Here is a 22,105-nt window from a genome sequence, read left to right on the forward strand (position 1 = left end):
CATCAGCCTAAATGATTTTTCTTCTAAGATGACTTTCAAAATTCTGTGGCTCCAAATATGTCGTACTATTTATTTGACTTAAATGACACTTCTCTTCAAATTCTACCGTGTGCTCCTAGACTTACAAAGCATCCCACCATGTTCTACGAAAGGCATTCCTTATTCCCTAGAGAATTTGCTAAGGAGAGGCATTTCAAAGGCATTGGCAGAAATCAATCTCTCTCTCTCTCTCTCTCTCTCTCTCTCTCTCTCTCTCTCGCGCTCTCTCTCTCTCGCTGTGTGTGTGTGTGTGTAAGAGAGACACAAAGAGAGACTATATGTCCACCACTGACCTGTAGATCCTGGTGCTGGGAACTCTGATGCCTGCAACCTCCAACTGATTTTTCCAGGGCATCAGCACTATATTTATATGTCTGATCAGGGTGGGTCAGGCCCACAACAATCTGTAATTGGCTCTGGAAGAGGGAAGAAGAGCACCAAGATTTCATAATATCTTTAGCACAGTATGGATAATAAGAAGGTGGTGAGATTAATAAGTGTTTGTGGAAGGGGGAGAGAGTCATCCATAAAGCCTTGGCAGAGGCTAGACACTGAGCTACTGTCTCTGTAACTAGTGCTGCTGACTGTGTTATTAGTGGTTTGGCAGCCAGATGAACAGTGCTGGGGTCAAACGCCTTTGATGTCCCATGGGGCTCCGTTTGAGACTCAGAGAGGTGGTTAATGCAAGAGAGATATCTGGAGGGCCAAGGACAGAATAACTGGTGCTTCTGGAAGCCAGATGTAGCCAGAGAACCAAAGTAAAGTAGGGACTGATCACATCAGTGACTCTGAGACGATGAGGGGGAAGTATTTTTCAGATTTAATTCATTGGTTCAAAATTAATGGGACAAAATAAGCCCAGCTGAAGAAGATGCTGACCGACTTGTACTGAGACTGTACAGGAGCCATGTACCCTGGACTGCTAGAGAATATGGTAAACATGGCAGAGTTGAGACTCAATTCTCTAGATGATGTCACTTAACTCAGTCCATCTGTCCACTTATCTGTCCAGTCAATCATCCATCCAATCATCTATGCATTCACTCACCTGTACATACATCCATTCATCCACCCATAACTAGGGGCAAAGAACTGGACATAATGTCCTGTGGAGAGTAACAGCCTCATTGTAATTTTCCCTTTCAAATCATTTGCAAATTTCCACAAAAGACTTGATGAGGGGTCAGTCTAAAACTCACAGAACGAAAAATGAGAAAAGGTGGGTGGGGATGAGACTGGGTTTTTGCTTTTGAGGCCCGTGCTCATTCTTTCCTGTTCCTCCAAAGTTTGCATTCCTCTGTTGGAAGAGCCAAAATGGAGGTGAGGTGTAATGTCAGGTGCCAATAAATGTGTAGCAAGTGTTTATACTGCTGTGGCAAAGACATGCAGTATACGGTCTCTGTTGTTAAGCAGCTGTACACTTCAGCTGGGGTGCTAGGTCATGAACCCTTTAAAGATGATATAGGTCATACTTTCTAAGCTATAAGCCAAGGGCATGTGAGAAACAGCAGTGTCAGAGAAATTCCTTGGGCTAAAAAAATTTTTGAATTCAAATGACCTTTGACTTGACATCAGAGTCTCCCTCCAAGGGGCTAAGTCTATGCCATGGAATCCTGAGAAATAGGTGGATGAGGTTGTTTCCCCAACAAGTCCAAGGTCAGGGATCTCATAGCCCCTGGAAAAAGCATTAATAGTATTCGTGATCTTTGTGGTTAAGATTTTTAGATCATTGAGGCAAACTTATCCTCTATATAATTTGTACCCACTGGTCTTATTTGTGCGTTCTGGAATTATAAAGAACAAGTATATTCTACTTGAAAACCTTTGGACGCTTTAAGCAGGGGGAGGCATTTTGCTTCTTCAGTACCTTTGTATCTTCCCTTATGACCTAATCATGAAACTTACCTGTTCCTTAGTATCAACAACTGGCACAAACCCCACATACTGTAGGCATTGCCCCTCTGTAAATATAGACCAAGACCTGTGGTTTCTAGCAAAATTACAGAAGGCAACCACTAGGCTGCCTTCACTTGAACAGCCATGCTGCCACTCTCCCAGTCCATACACACCCTTCTTACTTTTATTATTTCAACAATAATGAGACAAATGTGTTCACATTCCTTCCTTAACTGTAGAGTTAGAAATGTCAGCTCATCCAAGCTGAAGTCCTTTTTAACTCTGCTGACACTCTGAAGCAACCACTTCAACCTTCCAGAATGAAGTAGAATTTGAGCTACTCCCTTAAAGGTTTAGATGGGTGGAGGAAAGTGAGAGAATGTTCCAGAATGAGTTTCTGCTTTCTAGTCTCACCATGTTGCAGTTATTTGACAAGATTATGCTAGGTGTGCAAAGAGAAACTGATGCAGACCCAACCTTAAGGTCTGGGTGGCACAAACTCCAAGCCAATTTAGCGCATTGCTAGAGCAGCTGGACAGGAATCTCAACTCCACAAAGACTTCTTGTGGAAGGTGATATCTTAGCAGGGTATTGAAAAGTGAGCAATTTCTATAGGCAGAAAGAATGAGTAAAGATTCCCAAAACAAGAACATGGACCATGAGACTGTCTGGCTCACAGGCAGAGACAGCATGACTATGATAAGCTGAATCATAGTCTGGTGTCTGTGGCCCATGTCCTCAGCATCTCTGACAGGCCTGTGGTGGGGGATGTGCTGCTCATTGCCAAGAGAATCTCAGATGCATCTGAGCTGGAGCTGCTGAGGTAGGTGGAGGCTGCCTTTGCTATCCTGGCCACAACATTGATAGTCCGTCTGCAAACTGAACCTGCCAGGCTGGCTTGACAGGCGAGTTCTAGTGGGGTACTTGGGGCTCAGATATGAACCCCTCCTTTGCTCTCCCATGTTTTAGGTAGGAATATAAGAGACAGACACTGGCATATTGAATGAGAGGTACAGAGGTGGCCAAGGATGATTCAACATTATGAACATTTAACAAATGTAGCATAATCAACTTTTAAATAGAGTATTTGGGTATAAAGGGCTGATGTTCATTTTGAGAAGGAAAAGGAAAATTGCAATTGTGTTAAAATAAGTACACCTGTTTCTCTTTCCTTTAGTATTATTTATTGCAGCATAACAAGTTGCTCCAGAACCTAGAAACAACACATATTAATTAGCTCACAGGGTTCTGAGAGGCAGGAATCCAGAGTGGCTCAGCTAGACGGTTCTGTTTCAGTTTCTCATGAGGCTTCAATTGAATCAGCAGCTGGGCTGCAAGTGCTGATGAGCAGGACCTGCCTCTGAGCTCACGCATGCAGCTGTTGGTCATGGGGGAGACTTTAGCTTTTACTACATTGTCTTTATATGGGGCTGCTCACAGCATAGAAGCTACTTTACCCCAGAGGGGGCAGAGTGAGAGAAGGGGAGAGAGAGAGAGAGAGAGAGAGAGAGAGAGAGAGAGAGAGAGAGAGAGAGAGAGAGAGACCCAAATAGAAGTCATCAAGGTACCTTTTATTATCCACCCGCTGAAGGAGCCTATCACCACCTCTGCTGTATTCCACTCATCCAGAGATAGCACTGGTACAGTGTTAGAGGGAATTCATATGGGGAAATGAACATCAGAAGGTGGGGACCATTAGCAGCTGCACTCATTTCCTCCAGCTTCCGTAGTCAATTGTCCACACTTAGAAGTCCTAGATCAAGGCATCAGCAGGGCAATGATCCCTCTGAAGACTCTAGGAAGAATCCTTCCTCTCTTCTTTCTCGCTTCTGGTGGTTGCCACACTCCCCAACATTCTTTGGCTAGTGGCAGCAGCTTACCTGCAACCTCTGCCTGTCTCACAAGGCCCTGTTCCCTGTGCCTCCTCTGTACATCCCTCCTCCTCCTCTTCTTCCTCCTCTTCTTCCTCCTCTTCACCTCCTCCTCTTCCTCTCCTCCTCCTCCTCCTCCTCCTCCTCCTCCTCCTTCATTTTGTTGTTGCTATTCTTTTGAGACAGAGTCTTACTGTGACCACAGCTGCCCTGGAACTTGCTATGTAGACTGGGCTGACCTCAAGTTCAAAGAGACCCACTTGCCTCTCCCTCCAGAGTGCTGAGATTAAAGGCATGCACCACCAGGCCCAGTTGGGTCCTGTTCTTTAAAAGACGCTGATCAAGTGGGATTTAGTCCCCTTTAACCCAACGTGACCCTGCTTTAACTAGCTGTATCTGCAAAAAACCCTGTCTTCAGAAGAGGTCATAGGAGATTTGGGAAGGACCGAATTCAGAAAGGAAACTATCCAACCAACACAGAAGCCCTCTTGGAAGCTAAATCTCACTCCTTGGAATTTCTGAAGCTGTGACTGTCCCGGCTCAATACACAAGAAAGCTTTCATCTTTCCTTCCTTCCTCCCTCCTTTCCTTTCTGCTTGCTAAATTTTTTCTTTCTTTCTTTCTTTCTTTCTTTCTTTCTTTCTTTCTTTCTTTCTTTCTTTCTTTCTTTCTTTCTTTCTTTCTTTCTTTCTTTCTGTAAGTCCCATGCACAGCACAAACCCACCACATTCTCCTTCCTGTGGCTTTGCTGAGATCTGTTTTCTTCTCTCTGCTCCTGCCACCCAGAGCAGCTGAGCTCAATTTGGATTTCACTCCAAGGAAGCAGAAGCTGTGGGCAGTTAGAAATGATGTCCTCTCCACTCCCCTCCAGATTCATTTGTGTTCTAATTATTATGTAATCCATCTTCATTATCAAGAAGCTAACAAAAACAAAGAGCAAATAGAAGTCATCTATACTGCCCCTACCCGGACATTGCTATAAACTTCCAGACCTAAATGCAGAAATATATACTATTGATCAGTATTTTTTAATTAAAGTGAAATTTCAGGATGTGTTACTTTGTAGCAAGGTCTTCCCACTTAATGTTCATGAGCATTCTATGTGAGTAGAGACCAGAATCTGGGATTTTTATTGTACCTCGGGTTTCAAAACAGGACAGTGTACTTGGCCATCTTCTGTCCTCTCCCCTGACATCGCCACCCTCTCAGTCCAGGGCCAGAGGATGAAGGCACAGATGCAAAGACCACAGAAGGAAGTCAGTAGCAGTATTCAGGGGAGGAGCCCAGCCAAAGTTCTAATTTCCTAATTCTGTAACACCTTCTTCCCTACCCAATGGGGAATCTGAGGTACAGTGTCAGATTCACTGTGGGTGAATGACTCCCACCACTCCCACCCCAAGACTCTTTTTATGTTGCTCCAAGCTTATCTCTTGTACTTTTTTATAAGATTCCATATCAATAGTACCATTCAATGGAGAAGGCTTCTACGAACTGAGCACCAGACCTTAGAATTCACCCATACTGGAGAGTCAGAGTGGGAGACCTGAGAGCAGGAAAAGGAGTTAGTCACCCTCCTGGGGTTCCTCTGCCACCCCCTGCTCAGTGCCTGTGCTGACTGTCCAGGGAGTTTGGGGAAATGTGACACCCTAGTCACACTGCTGGAAGTAGAAGTCCACGATGGGAGCATCCCAGGTGGCTTCCTCAGGGATCTGGGTGAGTCTGACAGGCTGATCAGCTTCCGGCACTGTGCAGAGGAACCAGCCTGGGTAGGCGGCTGACTCGAAGCTGGAGGTGAGGCCCATATCCCGCCGGTAAAAGGTGAAGCTTTTGGATTCCTTGGCCCCAAGGTAGAGCTCCATAATGTTCACCGGCTGTAGCAGAGAGGCAGGGTGGGTGAGGAGCAGAAGTGGAGCAAGTGGGAAGGCTGGGCTGGGCAAGGGAGGGGTCCTCAGAGAGGAGGCAGGGCTCAACTAACAATGAGGTTCTACATCAGTACTACACTTGATGGAGAGGTTATCTATGGACTGAGCTATGCACCAGCATACCAAAGGTGCAGCACCACAGCAGAGGTGGCTGGCATCTGCTGCTGGCTCAGGCAGAGAGGGCAAAGATGCTGTGGTAGGACTCACCTCCAATTTCAGAATTGGCTCTTTCTCCATCCCACAAGACAGGCACTGGCTCCCTCCCTGGACACCCAAGATGACAGGGGACAGCCTGGCATCCAGTGCCCGATTAGGGACGACACTGATCTCCTCACCTAGGGGAAAGTGACAAGATACAAGAACCTTAGCTACCCTTCTGTCCATTCTCCCCCAATCATGGATTCCAGGGAGCAGGACCAATGGGAGGCATTCTGCCCCACAGCTTGGCCGAAGGGAAGCTCTAAGCAGTTAGCACATGGATAAAGCTAGTCTGTTAGCTGGTCTAGAGTGGACACTGAGGCCCAGGAGTATACTCTACTACCTCCCATCCCATCTGCATTACTCAGGGGCAAACCTTCAGTGACTCTCTAAACCCCAAGGGACCACCTCTCCAAGTACTTCCTTTAATGCCCCTGGCTCCCAGGCCTCTTCTCTGAATCTTGTCTTGTCCCATTAAAGTTGTTTAGATAGATGTCTTTAAATCCCATGGTAGTCTTGTGAGCAGAAGAGTATTTCAGTCTTCCCTGTGCGTTCCCCATCACTCCACATACCCATAGACAGACAGGCACACACACATTCCATCAGTACATGCATATGCACATAGATACAAGCACACATGTGTGTACGCATGCACACAAATATATACATAATCAAAACATGCACATATGCATACACACAATGTTCATGTGCACACATTACACATATATACAAATATATCTGTATACATAACCATTATATGTATGAGTTTATGCACACACAAATGCATATGTCCCAGTATAATGTATAAGTTATGTAGCAGAGGGATCTGCATCACTCTAGCACCCCATAAGGATACACAGGTAGATAGGTCTACAGTGTTGTAGAAAAGACCTGTCAAAGTAGGTGGGCACAGTGAGTACATATGAGGCCAGAAGGTGACACCTATTGGCCAGGTTTCACCACTGTGGGTGATCAAGAATCTCTAAAGAGCAGGGTGGAGAGGTAGAGTCCACCCACGTAGGAATGACTGTCTTCTCCAACCTTCTCTTCAGCATTGGCTTCTAAGAATGTAGAATGCCCCAAATAGCCTATCGCGATGGAACCACAAGCCATTTGTCCTGGAAAATATCCCACGTCAACATACAGTCTTCACCTAGGCCCCCACTTTCCTGAATGGCACCTTACCAGATGTGGCAGGCCTGGAGTCTGCAGACCTGAACTAATTTACAGAGTTGTTTGAAGGCCTTCTATACCTTTTCCCCTCACGCATTCAGAGACCTGGGTACCATGGGATCCTGTTCTGTCACCAACCTTTAATGACCTTCCCCACATGTAGCCCTCCGGCCAGCAGCTGGTTATCATGCAGATAAAGCACCTTCAAGGCTGAATCCTTCATTCTGAAATATCAGGAAGGAAAAAGACTCCATAAGGATTTTGTCCGGCTTGAGCTTTGGTGGGACTTGTCACGCTGTCACCATTGCTGTGAGTTCATATGAGTTACTGCCCAGCTGTCTGGAGAACTCTGTTTCCTGTGGTCATCTATCACCTCTGGCTCTCACAGTCTTTCCACCCTTCTTCCTCAATGAGAAGTGTGTAAGACACCCCAACCCTAGCTCAGAAACTATTGGCAACTGATGGCTGCTGAGGGGGAATCAATCTCATTTAAGGCCGAGACTCTGTATAGATTGACCAGGCTCCAGTGATGGACCCACACTGAAGGGCATGCATTTGGGGACATAAATTTAACTCAATAGGTATATACATGTATATGTATATGTATATGTATATGTGTATATGTGTGTGTGTGTATACATGTATATGAATTCGGGTGGGTAAGGGAATGCAGGTAAGGGAGGAGGTCTAAATATGATCAAAATATATTGTATGGGATTTGCAAAAATTCAGTTTAAAAAAACTTTTAAAGTTTTAGATGGAAAAAAAGACTCCAAAAGGGGAGGGGTGGGCACTCTAGCTTGCCCTGGCTCCAGAGGGCCCCCAACTCTACCAAACACAACAGCACTATTTTCATTCCTAGCTCTGTCAGCTGACCCTTCCACCTTCCTTCTGTTTCTGGAGTCTGCTCTTCCCCTCTATTCAACCTTCTATAGTCCCACCAATCCCCTCTCTGCTCTGTTAGAGGAAGATTACGAATTGGAGCCCAGTACTCTTTGAAGGCCAGGAGATCACCTCTCTAGCTTCCTCTTTTGATGTCCTTGACTCCCAGGCCTCTTTCCTTGACGAGCGTCCCACCAGAATTGTTTGGATATTTTTAACTCCTGTGGGATTCCTATGAGAAGAAAGGAGTCTTGCCTGAGCTGACTGTACACAGGGAGTTTTGAGGCCGAGCCACAACAACAAAACACCCTCTTGGAGCCTGACTCTCATTGCTGAAGCAAGACAGTGGGTTTAGTAACACTCAGCTCTCTTGCTCAGTAAAATTTGCTTCTTCAATTCTTATTGAAAATATCAGAGTGCTTTTACTTCTACTTGGCCATATATCCCATCCTGAGGAATTCCTTTCAATTTAAAGATCTTTCATTTTATTTTTCAGTTACTCCTCCTGTAGGATGTCAGAAGATTTTCTGTAAGGTAAACGGTGCATTCTAAGGCTGGCTTCTGCAGATGGTATATGGTAAAAAGCATGCAATGTAAAAATTATTTTGATGTCTGGCCAAAAGTTTGTGTGTGTGTGTGTGTGTGTGTGTGTGTGTGTGTGTGTATGTGTGTGTGTGTGTGTGGCATGTATGTAGACATGTTCATGCGTGTGGGAGCATATATGTGCAGGTGCATATATATGAGTGTACATGTATGTGTGGAGGCCAGAAGTCACCCTCAGGTATTTTCTTTGATCACTCACCAATTTATTTATTGAGTAGGGTCTCTTGCTGAACCTGGACCTTGTGAATTTGGCTAGTCTAGCTGGTCAGCTTTTCCCAAGGATACCCTGTCTCTGCTTCCCAGGTACTGCAATTATAGGCTACTCCCACCCCAAACCCACCCAGCTTTTATGTGGGATCTTGGAATCTGAATTCTGGTAGTCACACTTGTGCAGCAAGCACTTTATCCGTTGGGCCAGCTCTCTAGTGTCAAACATGATTAGAAACAACATTTCCCATCTTCACCTAGTCAGAGAGCACCACTATGCAAAGCATCTCGTGGGACTGAGTCCTAAAGAACACACTTTGGGAAATCCCATACAGTAGTCCCTTGGCATCATGGGAATCAATTCTGGGACCCCGAAGACACCAAAACGCACAGGTGCTTAAGTCCCTCATACAAATGGCTGTATTTTCACTCAACTAGTGCCCATACTCCTGCATACTTTAACCATCTCTACATTACTGAACTAGCTAATACTATGCAAATAGTTAATGCTGCATTTTAAGGGAACAATAAGTAAAAGTCATACATATTCACTACACACGTACATATTTTAATGTTTTCAATCCACAGTTGATTGAATCTGCCCATGTGGAAACCACAGATACAGAGGGCTGACTGTTGTAGACTGAGTTCAGTGAGAGTAAGGACCATGCTCACTCATCACTGTAAACTCTGGAGCATCAGAGTGCCTGGCTCAGTGCATTTGACAGATGGACAAATTAGGCCAGAAGAGCTCCAAGGGTAGTAAGTGGGGTGTTGGCCCCCTCTCCCAGCCACCTTTGAAAGCCCAGCTGAGACAAAGACCCTTCCTGTCTACTCAGACTCACTTTTCTGAGGACACCACCAGGTCAGAGGCCCAGATACTCACCGGAAACACAGCGCCCCGCTCAGGACCATCGTACCTCCGCAATGTGTAGACCCTATTTTGAAATAAACAGTCAAAAGTTTTAGGCATAGAAAAGGCTAGGCGATCAGAAGCCTGAGTAGAAAGTAGGCTGCAGAGCCTCTCAGCATGTGAACACCCTCTACTGAGCAGGAGATTTCTGGATCTTGGAGTCAGGAAAGGCCTAATCTTCCAACCCCAGGAAAGATACCTCAGATCCCTCCTTTCTCCTGGCAGGAGCCCGTGATTGTCTGCCTGCTCCTCCAAGATAACATCCCTTGGCCCTCTAAGTACACTAATGACCCAGGGAGGAGCCCTGAAACTCACTGTAGGGAGGAGCAGGGTTTCCCAGAGTGATTTCACACCAACCGAAGCTTCCAGAAATACCAGCTGTTGTTCTTTATCATTCAAGGAAGGGAGCTTCTGCAGACAGGCTTCTTCCAAGGACGGTGGGGGACTTCCTTGGGGGCTTCCCAGCTCTGCTTGGAACACTCAGCTGCTGCAGGAAGCAGCTCAAGGAAGCTAGAACAACCTTCTTTCTTCCCTCCCTTTATCCCTCCCTTCCTTCAGTCCCTCCTTCCTTCCTGCCTTTGCCAGACATAAGGAGCAGTTGGAGGTGGAGACTTCCGCTTAGGAATGTTTGGGCAACAGGTTCATTGTAGAAAAACCAGAAAATCCAGAACAGGAACATAGGAAAACATGCCTACTTACCTGTCTTTGGATACAGTATCAAAAAACCAATGTCAACACTTTTTCCTCTCTGCACATTTAACCACAGGCAGCTCTCCATGTGACGGACCACAGAAACTACACTCCTTTCCACTGCACCTTTTAAAAACTTTTTAATGTTTATTTTTATTTTGTGTGTATGAGTGTTTTGCCTCTGTATATGTACATGTACCTGTGATGTGAAAAGTTCGTGGAGGCCAGAAGAGGGTGTCAGATGCCCTGGAACTGGAGTTACAAATGGGGATTAACCACCGTGTGGGTGCTGGGAAGCAAACCCAGCTCCTCTGCAAGAACAGTCAGTGTTATTATCTGCTGAGCCATCGCTCCGGCCCTCGATCTGCATCTTTATATGGAAAGATAGCAGAATATCTTTCCACACTAAGCCTGGTAATGATACTGTGAATTTGAATAGCTATGTGGCATTGAATGTATAGCTGCAGCATCATTCCATGGTCACTGACCCATCAGTGTATCTGTCCCTGTCAGAGAGCCTTCCTATTGTTGGGTTTTGTTGCTTTGTTTTGCTATTGAATATTCGGTTTTGATAAACCTCTACAAGTCTATAATTTGTCCTTCTTAAATACCTGATTGATAAAGTACTTTGTGATTGTAGGATAATGAATGCATTTTTAATATCCTTACAAGTTGTCTCTGTTAGCATTAGAAGGGTCAGTATGTAACAAACACTTTAGAAGTCTTGAATACTATGGAAAAATATTGATTGTTGAAGCACAAATTAAAAAAAATTAGTATTCAGACACATGAACCAAAAAGATCTTTTATGATTCAAGAATAAATAAAATATCAAAGTGTGCGAAGGATAGAAAGGAACACATATTAACATAATACTACTAATATGATAAGTGCTGTTCACGAAAATAAATTTAACGCAGAAGCTGTCTTATGCAAAATATTAGATGGGCTATTCATTGACCAAATAGGAACAATATTATATTTTTTAAATCAGAACAAAATTCCGGAAAGAAGTAGCCTATAGGCAAAGCAGTTTTAAGCAAGCTGATTCTTATCCTGTCAGAGAAGTAGACATTGTTTCACCCAAAGAGTCAGAATGCCGTCTGGCCGGGCCACCTTCCCTCACTTTCTACCCAAGCAAATTGTGCCCAGGTGCAAAGTAGATACTGTGATGCCGCTAGCACAAGTGTTTCTACCTTCTGCCTGACACAGAGTAATGCCTGTGTGTGGCTGGCCTGCAGGAACGAAATGAGCTTGCTGAGGTATACAGGGATGTCTCTGCCAACTTTGTCTGTATTGACATGAGGATCCATGCAAGGATGAATTAATGGAAGGATACATGAATGAACCAACAAGAAAGTGAAAAAATAAATTAAGTAAACTTTGCTAAGAAAGTCTCTATACTTAAACATAAGAGAAAATGATGTCAGTATGGGGTTTTGATCTCCTACTGGCACATCATGAAACAGGTGCCACTGGAAATTATTTGTCTCCAGAACATATCCCTTGGTTTGATTTACTGATTACTATGGACTAGGTCCCAGTGTGTGTATGCCTATCATTTAAGTGTCTCTATCAAAACTCATGCTGGTGTGTAACACTGCACTATACACAGTAGCCAAGCTATAGAAACAGCCTAAGTGCCCATCGGTGGATAAATGGATGAAGAAAATGTAGCATATAGATATCAGGGAGTTTTATTTACCATAAAAACAACAAAATTATGTTACTTGCAGGAAAATAATTGAAACTGGCTCTCATATTAAATGTACTAAGCTGGTCTCACAAAGGTAAGCCGTGCCATTTCCTCTCATTTTGTGGAATTTAGTGGGACGAAAAGAACAAGAAAGTAAAAGGAGGGCTGTGGAAGCAGAGAGGGGAGGAGAGATAATAAAGGTAACAGAGGTAATAGTGAGGGCATGTATGGTCAAAGCATATTATATGCACATGTGCAGTGCCATAATGAAACCCATTGCTTTGTACAACCAATAAACACCAATACAAAAATAAGCTCATTCTGAAATTTAACCTCACAGTGAAGTATTAAGAAGTGGGGCCCTATTGGGACTTTTAAGAGGTGATTAAGTCCTGAGGGCAGAGGAATGAGTTCATTCAGTTAAGGATTAATGGGTCCATGAGTTAACAGATTATCTAGAGAGTGGGTCTATTATAAATGCCAGCTTGGCTCTCTCTCCCGCACAGGCCTCTTTCACTGTGCAATGCTCTAAGCTGCTTTCTTAGGATTCTAAAAAATCCTCACAAGCAAGAGGGGACTTCATCAAATGTAGCCACTGACCTTAAACTCCCTAGCCCTCAGAACTGGGAGTCAAATAAGCCTCTTTTCTGTATAAACTAAGCCAACAAAAGCAGACAGAGGAACAGATTCTGTGAAGTTAGATGTGAACCAAGACAAAATTGACAAATCGCAAGTTTCTCTTGTATTGTGGCTTTACAATCCATTAAGTGGCATTTTAATTAGTAACTTACTCCAAGATCTCTTTCCCAGCTAATAAACCCTCTGTTCCTTGAATCATACTTTTGTTTCTGTCTCTTTTCCTTTTCTTTTTGAGGTAGCATCCCGCCATATATCTCAAGCGGCCTTAAACTCTGAGGCTTCCTGCCTTAGCCTCCTGAGTTCAGGGACTGCAGGCATGCAGCACTGTATCATCCTGTTGATTCCCTAACTTATTAATAACAGCAAAATTTTGACTTCTGCTTACTATATGTTTGTATGAGAGTCCCGTTTTGAACTTGTTAAATTAAACTTGAGCGCTAAGGACGGTATTTTAGCCTGAACTCACGCATCCTATTTGTAGATTTACAATATGTCCACAAATACTCAGAGGGGCATATTTCAGAGGGGCACTGGGGGCCGTAAAGGAAGAAGTGAGCAAAGCACAATATGACATGACAATGTCTCGTTGAAACCTATTATTTTGAATGCTAACAAACAGTAATAAAGAACAGTTCATCCTGCAAGAGATGGTACTTCGTTCTTCTTCCCTTGAAGTGTGGGCTATACCTGGTGATTTGTATCTAATAAACAGTTTCAGCTCATGGTGGGAAACAAGTGTGTCGCTTCTGGTGTTGGGTCTTAAGAGGCACTGCTGCTTCCTCCTGGCTCCTTCCTGGATCATTCATCCAGGGGAAGTCAGCTGCCATGTGACAAAGACATTCCTGTGACCCTAGCCTACAGAGGGGCCCAGAGAATGCAGAATAGAGGCCTCCTGCCAACACCCATGAGGATCAAGCTCTGAGGCAGATCCTCCACCACAGTCAAGCCTTCTGATGGCTACAGTCCCAGCTGACATCTGGCCTCTAACCTTGTGAGAGCCCTGATTCCCAGAGCTATGCAGAATTGGGGGATCATATGTTAGACGTAGTAATTGGTAGCTAGGACACCTGTCATCACGACTGCCAATTGTGCCACTGTTGATTTTTCATTCTCCACAGTCTTCAGGGGGTTTCTCATCTCCTCAGCAAACAACCCAATTATTCCTGGTCTTCATACGCCCCAGATCATGACACAGTCTGAAAAGGGGCAGTGTCCCCCAGGTGACTCACCATCACCTTTGTGAGGAAAGCAGGACCCTTGAAGGGGGAAAAACAAAGTCATAATACAAATGTATTCACCTTATGAGCATGTAAGCACAAGAATTCAGCACAGAAAGATAGTAAATACTTGTTAGGGTCAGTTTAATGATCATTAAAGCAGCATATGCTTGTTTAGTGTCCTAAATTCATTTTATGCCCCTGAAGTTATATTTCGTGATTTGCCTGCCTTCTTGCATTTCATATACCTGTGGTTAGCAGCATTATTATCTGTTTTAGGGATGTGGAATCAGACAGAGAAAGAGTCATTATATTGCCTGGTATGTATTAGCAGTTGACACCAAGATACAGCACAGCCGTCAGTGATCTTTCTACTATCTGAGTCACACCTTGTCACTCTTCTGGTCTCCATAGCTGTGAGGACAAAAGACAAGCTCTCTCTCTGTCTTCTAAGGCCCTACAAAGCAAGGTTTTCACTAATCATTAGCCCCTCTTCTCACATTAAAGTCAGTAAGAACCTCATGGACCGCTTAGTCTTCCTTGAACAAGCCAGGGATGCCCTACCCCAGGGCCTTTGCACTGACTTCTCTCCTTACCCAGAAAGCTCTTCACCAATGTGTCAGCATAGCTCACTCTTTACCTCCTTTACCTGAATGCCACCAATGAAGCCTGCCTTCACCATGCTGTGCCTCCCTCTCCTGCACCCACGTTTCCCTTACCATGCTTCATTTCTTTCTGTGGTACTCAACACCATTTAGTATATTTATAATGTCAAGCATAATGGTGATTATCTGTCGATTCTCCCATTCAATATAGCTAGGAGATAAGCACACATTGGAGTGGTTTTTCCTGTCTGTTGTGTGGATTGGTGAAACCAAAGTCCTTTGGGTGGTCCTGGTATGCAGAGTGTCTCCAATAAATAGATACTGCATCAACAGTGGATGAATTATATACTATATCTACAGTACCACACCTACAAAGGCTGAGGAGTTGTCTAACATTTTGCTCACGATTATTATTTTATTTTCCAGAGAGATTTGATGCTCATGGGTACTCATTTTCCTGGTGGAGCAGTTAAGAGCACAGGTTTGGGGGCAGGGCTGAAAAAATGGCTCAGTGGTCAAGAGCGCTTGTTGCTCTTGCAGAGGACCTGAGCTTAGTTCCCAGCACCCACATCAGGCAGCTCACAACCACCTGTAACTCCAGTTCCAGGGGATCCAACACCCTATTCTGGCCTCTGTGAGCACCCTCACTCACATAGTTCACATACATACACGTAAAAATAAATAAATCTTTTCTAAAATTTTTTTATTATTTTTATTTTATGTGTATGAGTAAATTGCCTGCATGGATGTAAGTATACCAATGTGGCAGAGGTCAGAAGAGGGCATCAGAGTCCCTGGAACTGGACAGATGGTTGTTAGCTGTCAGGTGAGTGCTGGGAATCAAACCCTGGGTCCTCCCAAAGAACAGCCAATGCTCTTAACCACTGAGTCAACTCTCCGGCCCTCAAAAATAAATCTTTTGAAAAAATAGTATGAATAGGCAAACTCCAAACTTTGGGCCAAGATCAGCTCACAACTTGTTTTATAAATAAAGTTTTTAAATATTTTATTTATTATTTTTATTTTATGTATATGAGTGTATTGTCTGCGTGTATGTAAGTACACCCATGTCATGCAATGCTTGTGGAGGTCAGAAAGGGCCATTGGACTTCCCTGGAACTGGAGTTATGAATGGTTGCTAGCCACTATGTGGTTGCTGGGAATCGAACCCAGGTCCTCTGAAAGAGTAGCCAGTGCTCCTAACCACTGAGCCATCTCTCCAGCCCCCATAAATAAATTTTATTGAAATTTGTCATATGTTGACATATTGCCTATGACTGTCTTTTTACTATGATGGCATATATAAATATTTGTGATGGAAACTGTGGTCTCCTTCAGATCGAAACCTAAATCTATCACTTTCCAGCATGTGTCTTTGGTCAAGTTACTTAATCGTTCTGTATTTTGGAGTTTTCATATGTAAAATCAGGATTAAATAAAGATTATTATTATTGTTGTTGTTGTTAGGATTGAGTGAGTGAATACATTTGAAGTGTTTAGATTAGTGCCTGTCACATATCAAGTATTTAAATGTCAGCTATATCATTATTACTACCACCAGCATCATCACCACCAATACCCTCATCACTATCAGCATCATTCCCACCAATACTGTCATCACCACCAGCATCATCAGCCATCAACATCATCATCACTAGCACCATCATCACTACCAGCATCATCCTCACCATCACCTTCATGGCCTTGCGAATTTGCTTCATCTCTCTCATATGACTTGTCATCCTGCCTTGTTTGTGTTTCTTTATGAAGAGGACAGTACTTTTCTCCTCACTGAGGTAGTGTGAGGACTGAGGGAGGCAGAGCCTGTGAAGAGCTGGGTCAGCACATAGTAGAAACCCTGGATTACATGTCTCCTGCTCCCTCAGGCTTCCCTACCTCTTCTGCACTCATCCCAGGTATGTAAACAGAACACTGAAGAGGCCAAGTTTACTTTGACCTAAACCTGGGGCTCGTTTAGAGATAAAATGCCTCCCTGCACGTGCTTGGATGGTTTCCCCACCCACAGAGAAGAAAGGGCTGGCTCATTCCAACTCACCCTACTGAATGACTACAGGATTTGCTGTGACGTTTTCAAATCTCTAACAAGGATTGACTTTTGCTACATATTTACTGTGCAAGGCATTGTGTCAAAGGACATGCAGAGCCTGTCCCATTCCCTGGTCATATCAGTTCTAGAAGATGTGTTGTTTTTAATTCCTATTTAATTAGAAAGAAAAAACAAAGCTTAGAGATGTTAAATAACTCACCCAAGGTCATAAAACTAGCAAGACATAGAGGGATAGGTACTCTGGAAGTTCAGTTCCATGACAACTAAATTCCATTCCTCAGTGTGAAAAAATAAACTTTTTTATGAACATAGATTTAAGCAGGGTAGATGTAGACAGAGGGAAGAACTGAAAACCAGGACACTTTCCTGGCAGGAGTCTATCTGCATGAAGGACCAAGGGACTACTTGAAAAGAATGGCCTTTCAGAAGCAATGGCAACCACAAAAACGAACAGCTGGTCTGGCAAAAGAAGGCTGTAACCCAGCACAGCACAGTGTGATATGTTGGGCATGGGGAGATTCCTCTCTGGGGTGGCTTTGGGAGGGAGCATCAAAGAAGACCTTGTCTGGCACAGGAAAGATGTCAGTGAGGCATGAAACAGGGAGCTGAGGGCAGAAGAGGACTTCCAATTACCTTTGACTCCCTCCCCCTCCTCTGAGCCACATGGTAAGATCACCGTACAGAGTAATGGAGGTTAAGGGAGGTACCTCTTTGGACCATAACAGACTTGGAAAACACAAGGCAACTGTGGAAGCTGGTGGGTGGTGTCACAGCGCTGAACTGGCTCCAGCCTGGCATAGGGGAGGGCTGTAGATAAGGGTGGAGACTAATGGGGGTGGGGAAAATTGCCAGCTCTACAGGCTGGGATTGGGCAGAATATGTGGGCAACCCACAGGGTGGGTAGAGCTCCAGTGTCTGTCAAACCCAGAGGCAGTTTCTTCTGATTGAATCACCAAGGGCAGGGCAAGAACTACCACAGCCTCCTCACCTGAAATCCAGGTGAGACCCTCCAAAGCAGGTTTGGGCACTTCCCTCATATGTACCTCAGCAGCCTCCAGATTCTGAGAACTCATCCTCCCTGGACGGCACAGTTTGTCCATTGCTGGAGGAACTTAGTATTGCATTGAAACAGGCCAGAAATGGAAGAAAAAAAGTAGATGGGTGAGGAAAAGCATGAGTCTGTCTCCATTCCCTGTGGTCTGAGCTGCCTCCACCTGCTGGGCCACAAGGCAGGTTGAACTACCAGTCTCTGACCCCCACAGAAAAGGGCACAGTCATTCAGGACAGACTGGGCAGGCTGCACTCAGATAGACCACTTCCAAACTTCCAGAGGATCTGCTCATGTACAGTATTTCCTCTTCATTTTCCAGTTCCACAAAAGATCTGGAATAGCCCACACCCAGGCTGTGAGCCCTCATAGCCACATAGGGGCTCCAGGTTCCCTTGACTTTGTCAGTAAGGCTGGGTACTAAGGGTATTTCATGAGCTCCTCAAAAACACACTATCTTCTTAACTAAAAAATTAAAAGTAGCACACAGGATAACAGATATCATTATGGCATTTTTGAACAAAGTGTGTTACATGTATGTATATGTTCTTAGTAGATTTCCTCCACCTCATGTAACCACATTTACATATATGTATGTGTGTATACATGAGTGTAGACAGGCTAGAATCCACATATGAGAGAGAATATGAAGTTTTGTCTTTCTGAATTTGAATCACTTCATTTAATATTATGCTTTCCAAATCCATCCATTTTCCTACAAATGTCATAATTTCATTTTTCTTTATAGCTGAGTAAAATTCTACTTGTGTAAGTGCCACATTTTCATTACCCATTCATCTGTTGATGGTCACATCTAGTCTGCTAAGACTATTTTTTTATTAATTCTCTCTTTTTCTCTATGCCTCTGCTTTTGTTAATTTATGTGTCTAAACATTTGACTTCTTTATATATTTCAAAATTCTTACAATTTTATCATTGTACACATTATATTTATTCTGCTCCTCTGAAGAACTAGAATACATAACACAGCATATATTCCAGATCCATTGTCAGAAACATACGCAGTATTGCCAAACATATAACTCACCAGTTATTTTAAAGTATAATAATATATACTTAACAAACATCAAAGTCGCTGTTTTATCTATCTTAAGTGCATTAAGATCATTCATGCTGTTCTGCAACATCACCATCTTCCATCTCCAGAGTTTTCATCTTACAAAGCTTCCCCTCCTCCTTCCCACACTTAGTTCCTGACAATCGCCATTCTACTTTTTCTATGACTCTAGCTACCTGGGTACCTGAAACCAGTGGAGTCTGACAGTTTGTCTTTTTGTGGTTGGCTTGTTTCCTCACTATCATGTTCTCCAGGTTCTTCCATGTTGCAACAAGTATCACAACGCCATTCCTTTTAAAGTTGGAATAATATTGCGATGCATTGTTTACACTGTGTTTTTCCATCAATCAATGAACATGCTTCAGTTGGTTCTGTCTTGCAGCTATTATAAATAATGCTGCTATGAACATGAATATTCAAAAAGCTTTTCAAGTCTGTGCTTTTGATTTTTTTCTAATATATACCCAGAAATGGAGTTGCCAGATCCTATGATAATTCTTGCTGGGCTACTTCTTGCTGTTATCAGGTGGGCTGTTATGTAAATGTCACTTTGGTCTAGCTGGTTTGGGGTCTATCTCTTATCTCATTCAGTATTCCTGATTACATGTCTGTTTGTTCAATTATTATGGAGAAAGAAGTGTTTAATTCATTCACAAAAAGTTGTAGATGCGTCTTTTATCCTTTCGGCTCCATCACTTTTTGCACCATGTATTTTGAAGCTGTATTGTTAGGCACATACATATTTAAGACTGTTATGTGTCTGGGAGAGTTGGTGTTGTTATCATTATGGAATGTTCCTCTTCATTCATGATAAGCTTCTTTGTTTTCAATCTGCTTTGTCTGGTATTGATTAGCTAATCCAACTTTTTGTTTAGCATTTACATGGTATCTTTCTCAATTCTTTCACTTTTATCTATGCCTTTATAGCTTAAGATTTTAATTAGGTTTCTTACAGATACTATATAATTAGGTATTGCTTCTTTTTCATTTTTCTTTTTTTAGACTAAGTCTTACTCTAGCTTCGTCTGGCTTGGAACTTATTATCTAGCCCAGGCTAGCCTCAAAATTATGGTAGTCCCCTGCTTCAACCTTAATGCTGTGGTTATAGGCATGAGCCACCATGCCTAGCTAGGTCTTACCCTTTACACCATCTGAAAATTTCAGTCTTTGAAGTGGTGTGTTTGCAGCATCTACATTTAATTTATATATTGATGTGGCTGGATTAATATCTAGCATCTTTTCTATTTTTTTCTATTTGTTACATCTGTTCTTTACATATCGTCTACTGTCTCTTGACCTAATATTGTTTTATGACTCCAGTTTGTCAATTCACTTGTTATTTATATCTTTCAATGGTTTTAGTGGCTACCCTAGATCCTTAATTAATAACACCATATTATTTTACATTATCTTAAGTGTATTATAAGAACTTTCTATAATTATTTCCAATTTCTTCTTCTTACCCTTTATGCTATTGTGATTGTCCCTAAAGTTGGGGACAATATGAATAGTCTAAAGGATTAGACTGATACCTGCTCTCCCCAGCAGACCTGTGAGGAAAACCTCACCATTCAGAAGGCACTGTGTCCATTACTCAGAAAGACCTTGCATACGTATTGGAAAAAATTAGAGCTATACTGCATGCTTCTCGGCTCTGCCTATCAAATCTTAAAACCAAGCTCATAAGGATCAAATTCTTTACCTTTACAAGTATCTTAATAATACTCCAGAATAAAGTTCAAGAATAAGCATAATAATAAAAATTGGGAAAAAAATGTTTAATTTTAGTCTTGGTCAAGAAATATACAAGTGTAGCCATTATCATTCTAGACAGAAATTAATGTTCTGTTGTTGTTGTTTTTTTTTAAAAAAGAAACTTTTGATAATGAAGTATGTTTTCAAAGAAACACAGGAGCTAATTGAAAACATCTAGTGGCCCAAATTGGAACAATTTAGGAGAATTAGCAAGAGTCCAATGTGCAGCTAAAACAAAGGGAATTGTATGACAGGGGTAGAAGCAACATGAAAAGAAAGCAGGGAGCGATCATGTTGCCCAGGATGACAAGGGTGAGAGGCCTGGGTATCAGCCTCACCATAAAGTGACACCATGAGAATGTTCGTAACAGGGAAGTGATGCAACCATATTTGTGTCTCATCCTGGTCATGGCTGAGGATGGGGGGGGCTGCATCTAACTCCAGGGAACTAAGAGCAGAGCTGGGGGAGGGCAGTTAGGAGCTATTGCAAGTTTTCAAGGAGGAGACAGTGGCGAATTTCACAGAACAGAACCATGACCTATATTTGGGAGCACCCTGAAAGCAGATTTTGGCATAGAAAGAGTAGGCTTTAAAAAAAAATACCTATCACTGATCCATAATGTTATTTCAGATGTAAAGATTTCCTTTCTTTGCCAATATCCAGGCTGCACCTGATTGAGAGTTTGAAAGCCATAAACTGGAAAGTCTCTCCTATCATGTTAGTCTTTTCCAGTGGACACACAGGAAGTTTTCAATAGCCACAGCTAAACCCAAGACCACCTTTGTGTTTCTAGATTGCGATATCTAGATCAGGACCAAAATTAAACACAGTACACAGTACCTAAGAATAGAGAAACTTGCCTTCTAACTTGATGACTGTGCAGTGCAACTAGCTGTGTGACTTGGGATAAGTTTTGTCATTTGTCAGACCTTGTTTTCTTATGTGAGAAGGGTTATTGTGAGGATTTAAAGATTACTCAGGTAATGAAAGCTCTTATAACTTTATCAGAAACAGAGTAAGCTCTCACAGTTTGTTCGTAAGTGTGGCATACTAAGTAGTGAAACTCCTGAGAGGAAGATGAGGATATGAAGAGGGTTTTGGCATTCTGCTGCTCAGTGAGTTAAGACAGCTTCACAGCTTCCAAGCCAGTTCAGAAAGGACCTTCTCCACCTTGATTCAACTTCCAGCCTCTGCACTTCCTCACTATTGTTTGTTTGCTTTGCTTTGGTTTCTCTAGGAGCCCAGACCAGTCACACCTGAATTGCTTCTCTGCCTCCCCTCTGAAGCCTCACAGGTCCTCTGTGACAACCCAGGTTTCTTACCAAAGTGGGTACACTCAGGGTTCGTGGACTGAGCTTCTTCCTTGCTCATTAAAAGTCCTGGAGTCCTAGTCCACCTTCTTGGATCCTGAAAGTGCAGCTGGAGCCTTAAATCTCAGGGACAAGAACATCTTTGGACAAAGGTAATTTTTGCTGTTCACAAGCCATATGTGGTTAACCTTCTTTCACTGCTTTCTCTCTAGCTCTGAGTGCCTCTTGGGGTAGGGGACAATTGATCTAAGGTATAGAGTATTAGAGGACTAGAGTTGTTATGAGTGCTGCTTG

General features: G+C 43.1%; 1 protein-coding gene across 1 annotated transcript; it reads right to left on the minus strand.

The window, feature by feature from the left end:
* Positions 1-4,514: 4,514 nt before the first annotated feature.
* Positions 4,515-10,224, minus strand: Il36rn (interleukin 36 receptor antagonist). Its single transcript, XM_008854158.3, has 5 exons — positions 10,020-10,224; positions 9,678-9,729; positions 7,238-7,323; positions 5,936-6,063; positions 4,515-5,677 (listed from the first exon to the last, which is right to left on the minus strand). Exons 2-5 carry the CDS (start codon positions 9,704-9,706, stop codon positions 5,453-5,455), a joined length of 468 nt encoding a protein of 155 aa, XP_008852380.1. The 5' UTR covers positions 9,707-9,729; positions 10,020-10,224; the 3' UTR covers positions 4,515-5,452.
* Positions 10,225-22,105: the final 11,881 nt, after the last annotated feature.

This window comes from Nannospalax galili, unplaced genomic scaffold, assembly GCF_000622305.1.
Source record: "Nannospalax galili isolate Female #2095 unplaced genomic scaffold, S.galili_v1.0 scaffold1267, whole genome shotgun sequence".
In the NCBI taxonomy this organism is placed as follows: Eukaryota; Metazoa; Chordata; class Mammalia; order Rodentia; family Spalacidae; genus Nannospalax; species Nannospalax galili.

What these genes read in the sequence shown, in the direction of transcription:
- Il36rn (XM_008854158.3), bottom strand. Translation starts at nt 9,706, where the DNA reads ATGGTCCTGAGCGGGGCGCTGTGTTTCCG. An exon ending in AGCGGGGCGCTGTGTTTCCG is followed by an intron (nt 7,324 to 9,677) that starts GTGAGTATCTGG and finishes CTGATATTTCAG; the next exon opens with AATGAAGGATTCAGCCTTGA. An exon ending in AGCCAATTCTGAAATTGGAG is followed by an intron (nt 5,678 to 5,935) that starts GTGAGTCCTACC and finishes TCTCTGCTACAG; the next exon opens with CCGGTGAACATTATGGAGCT.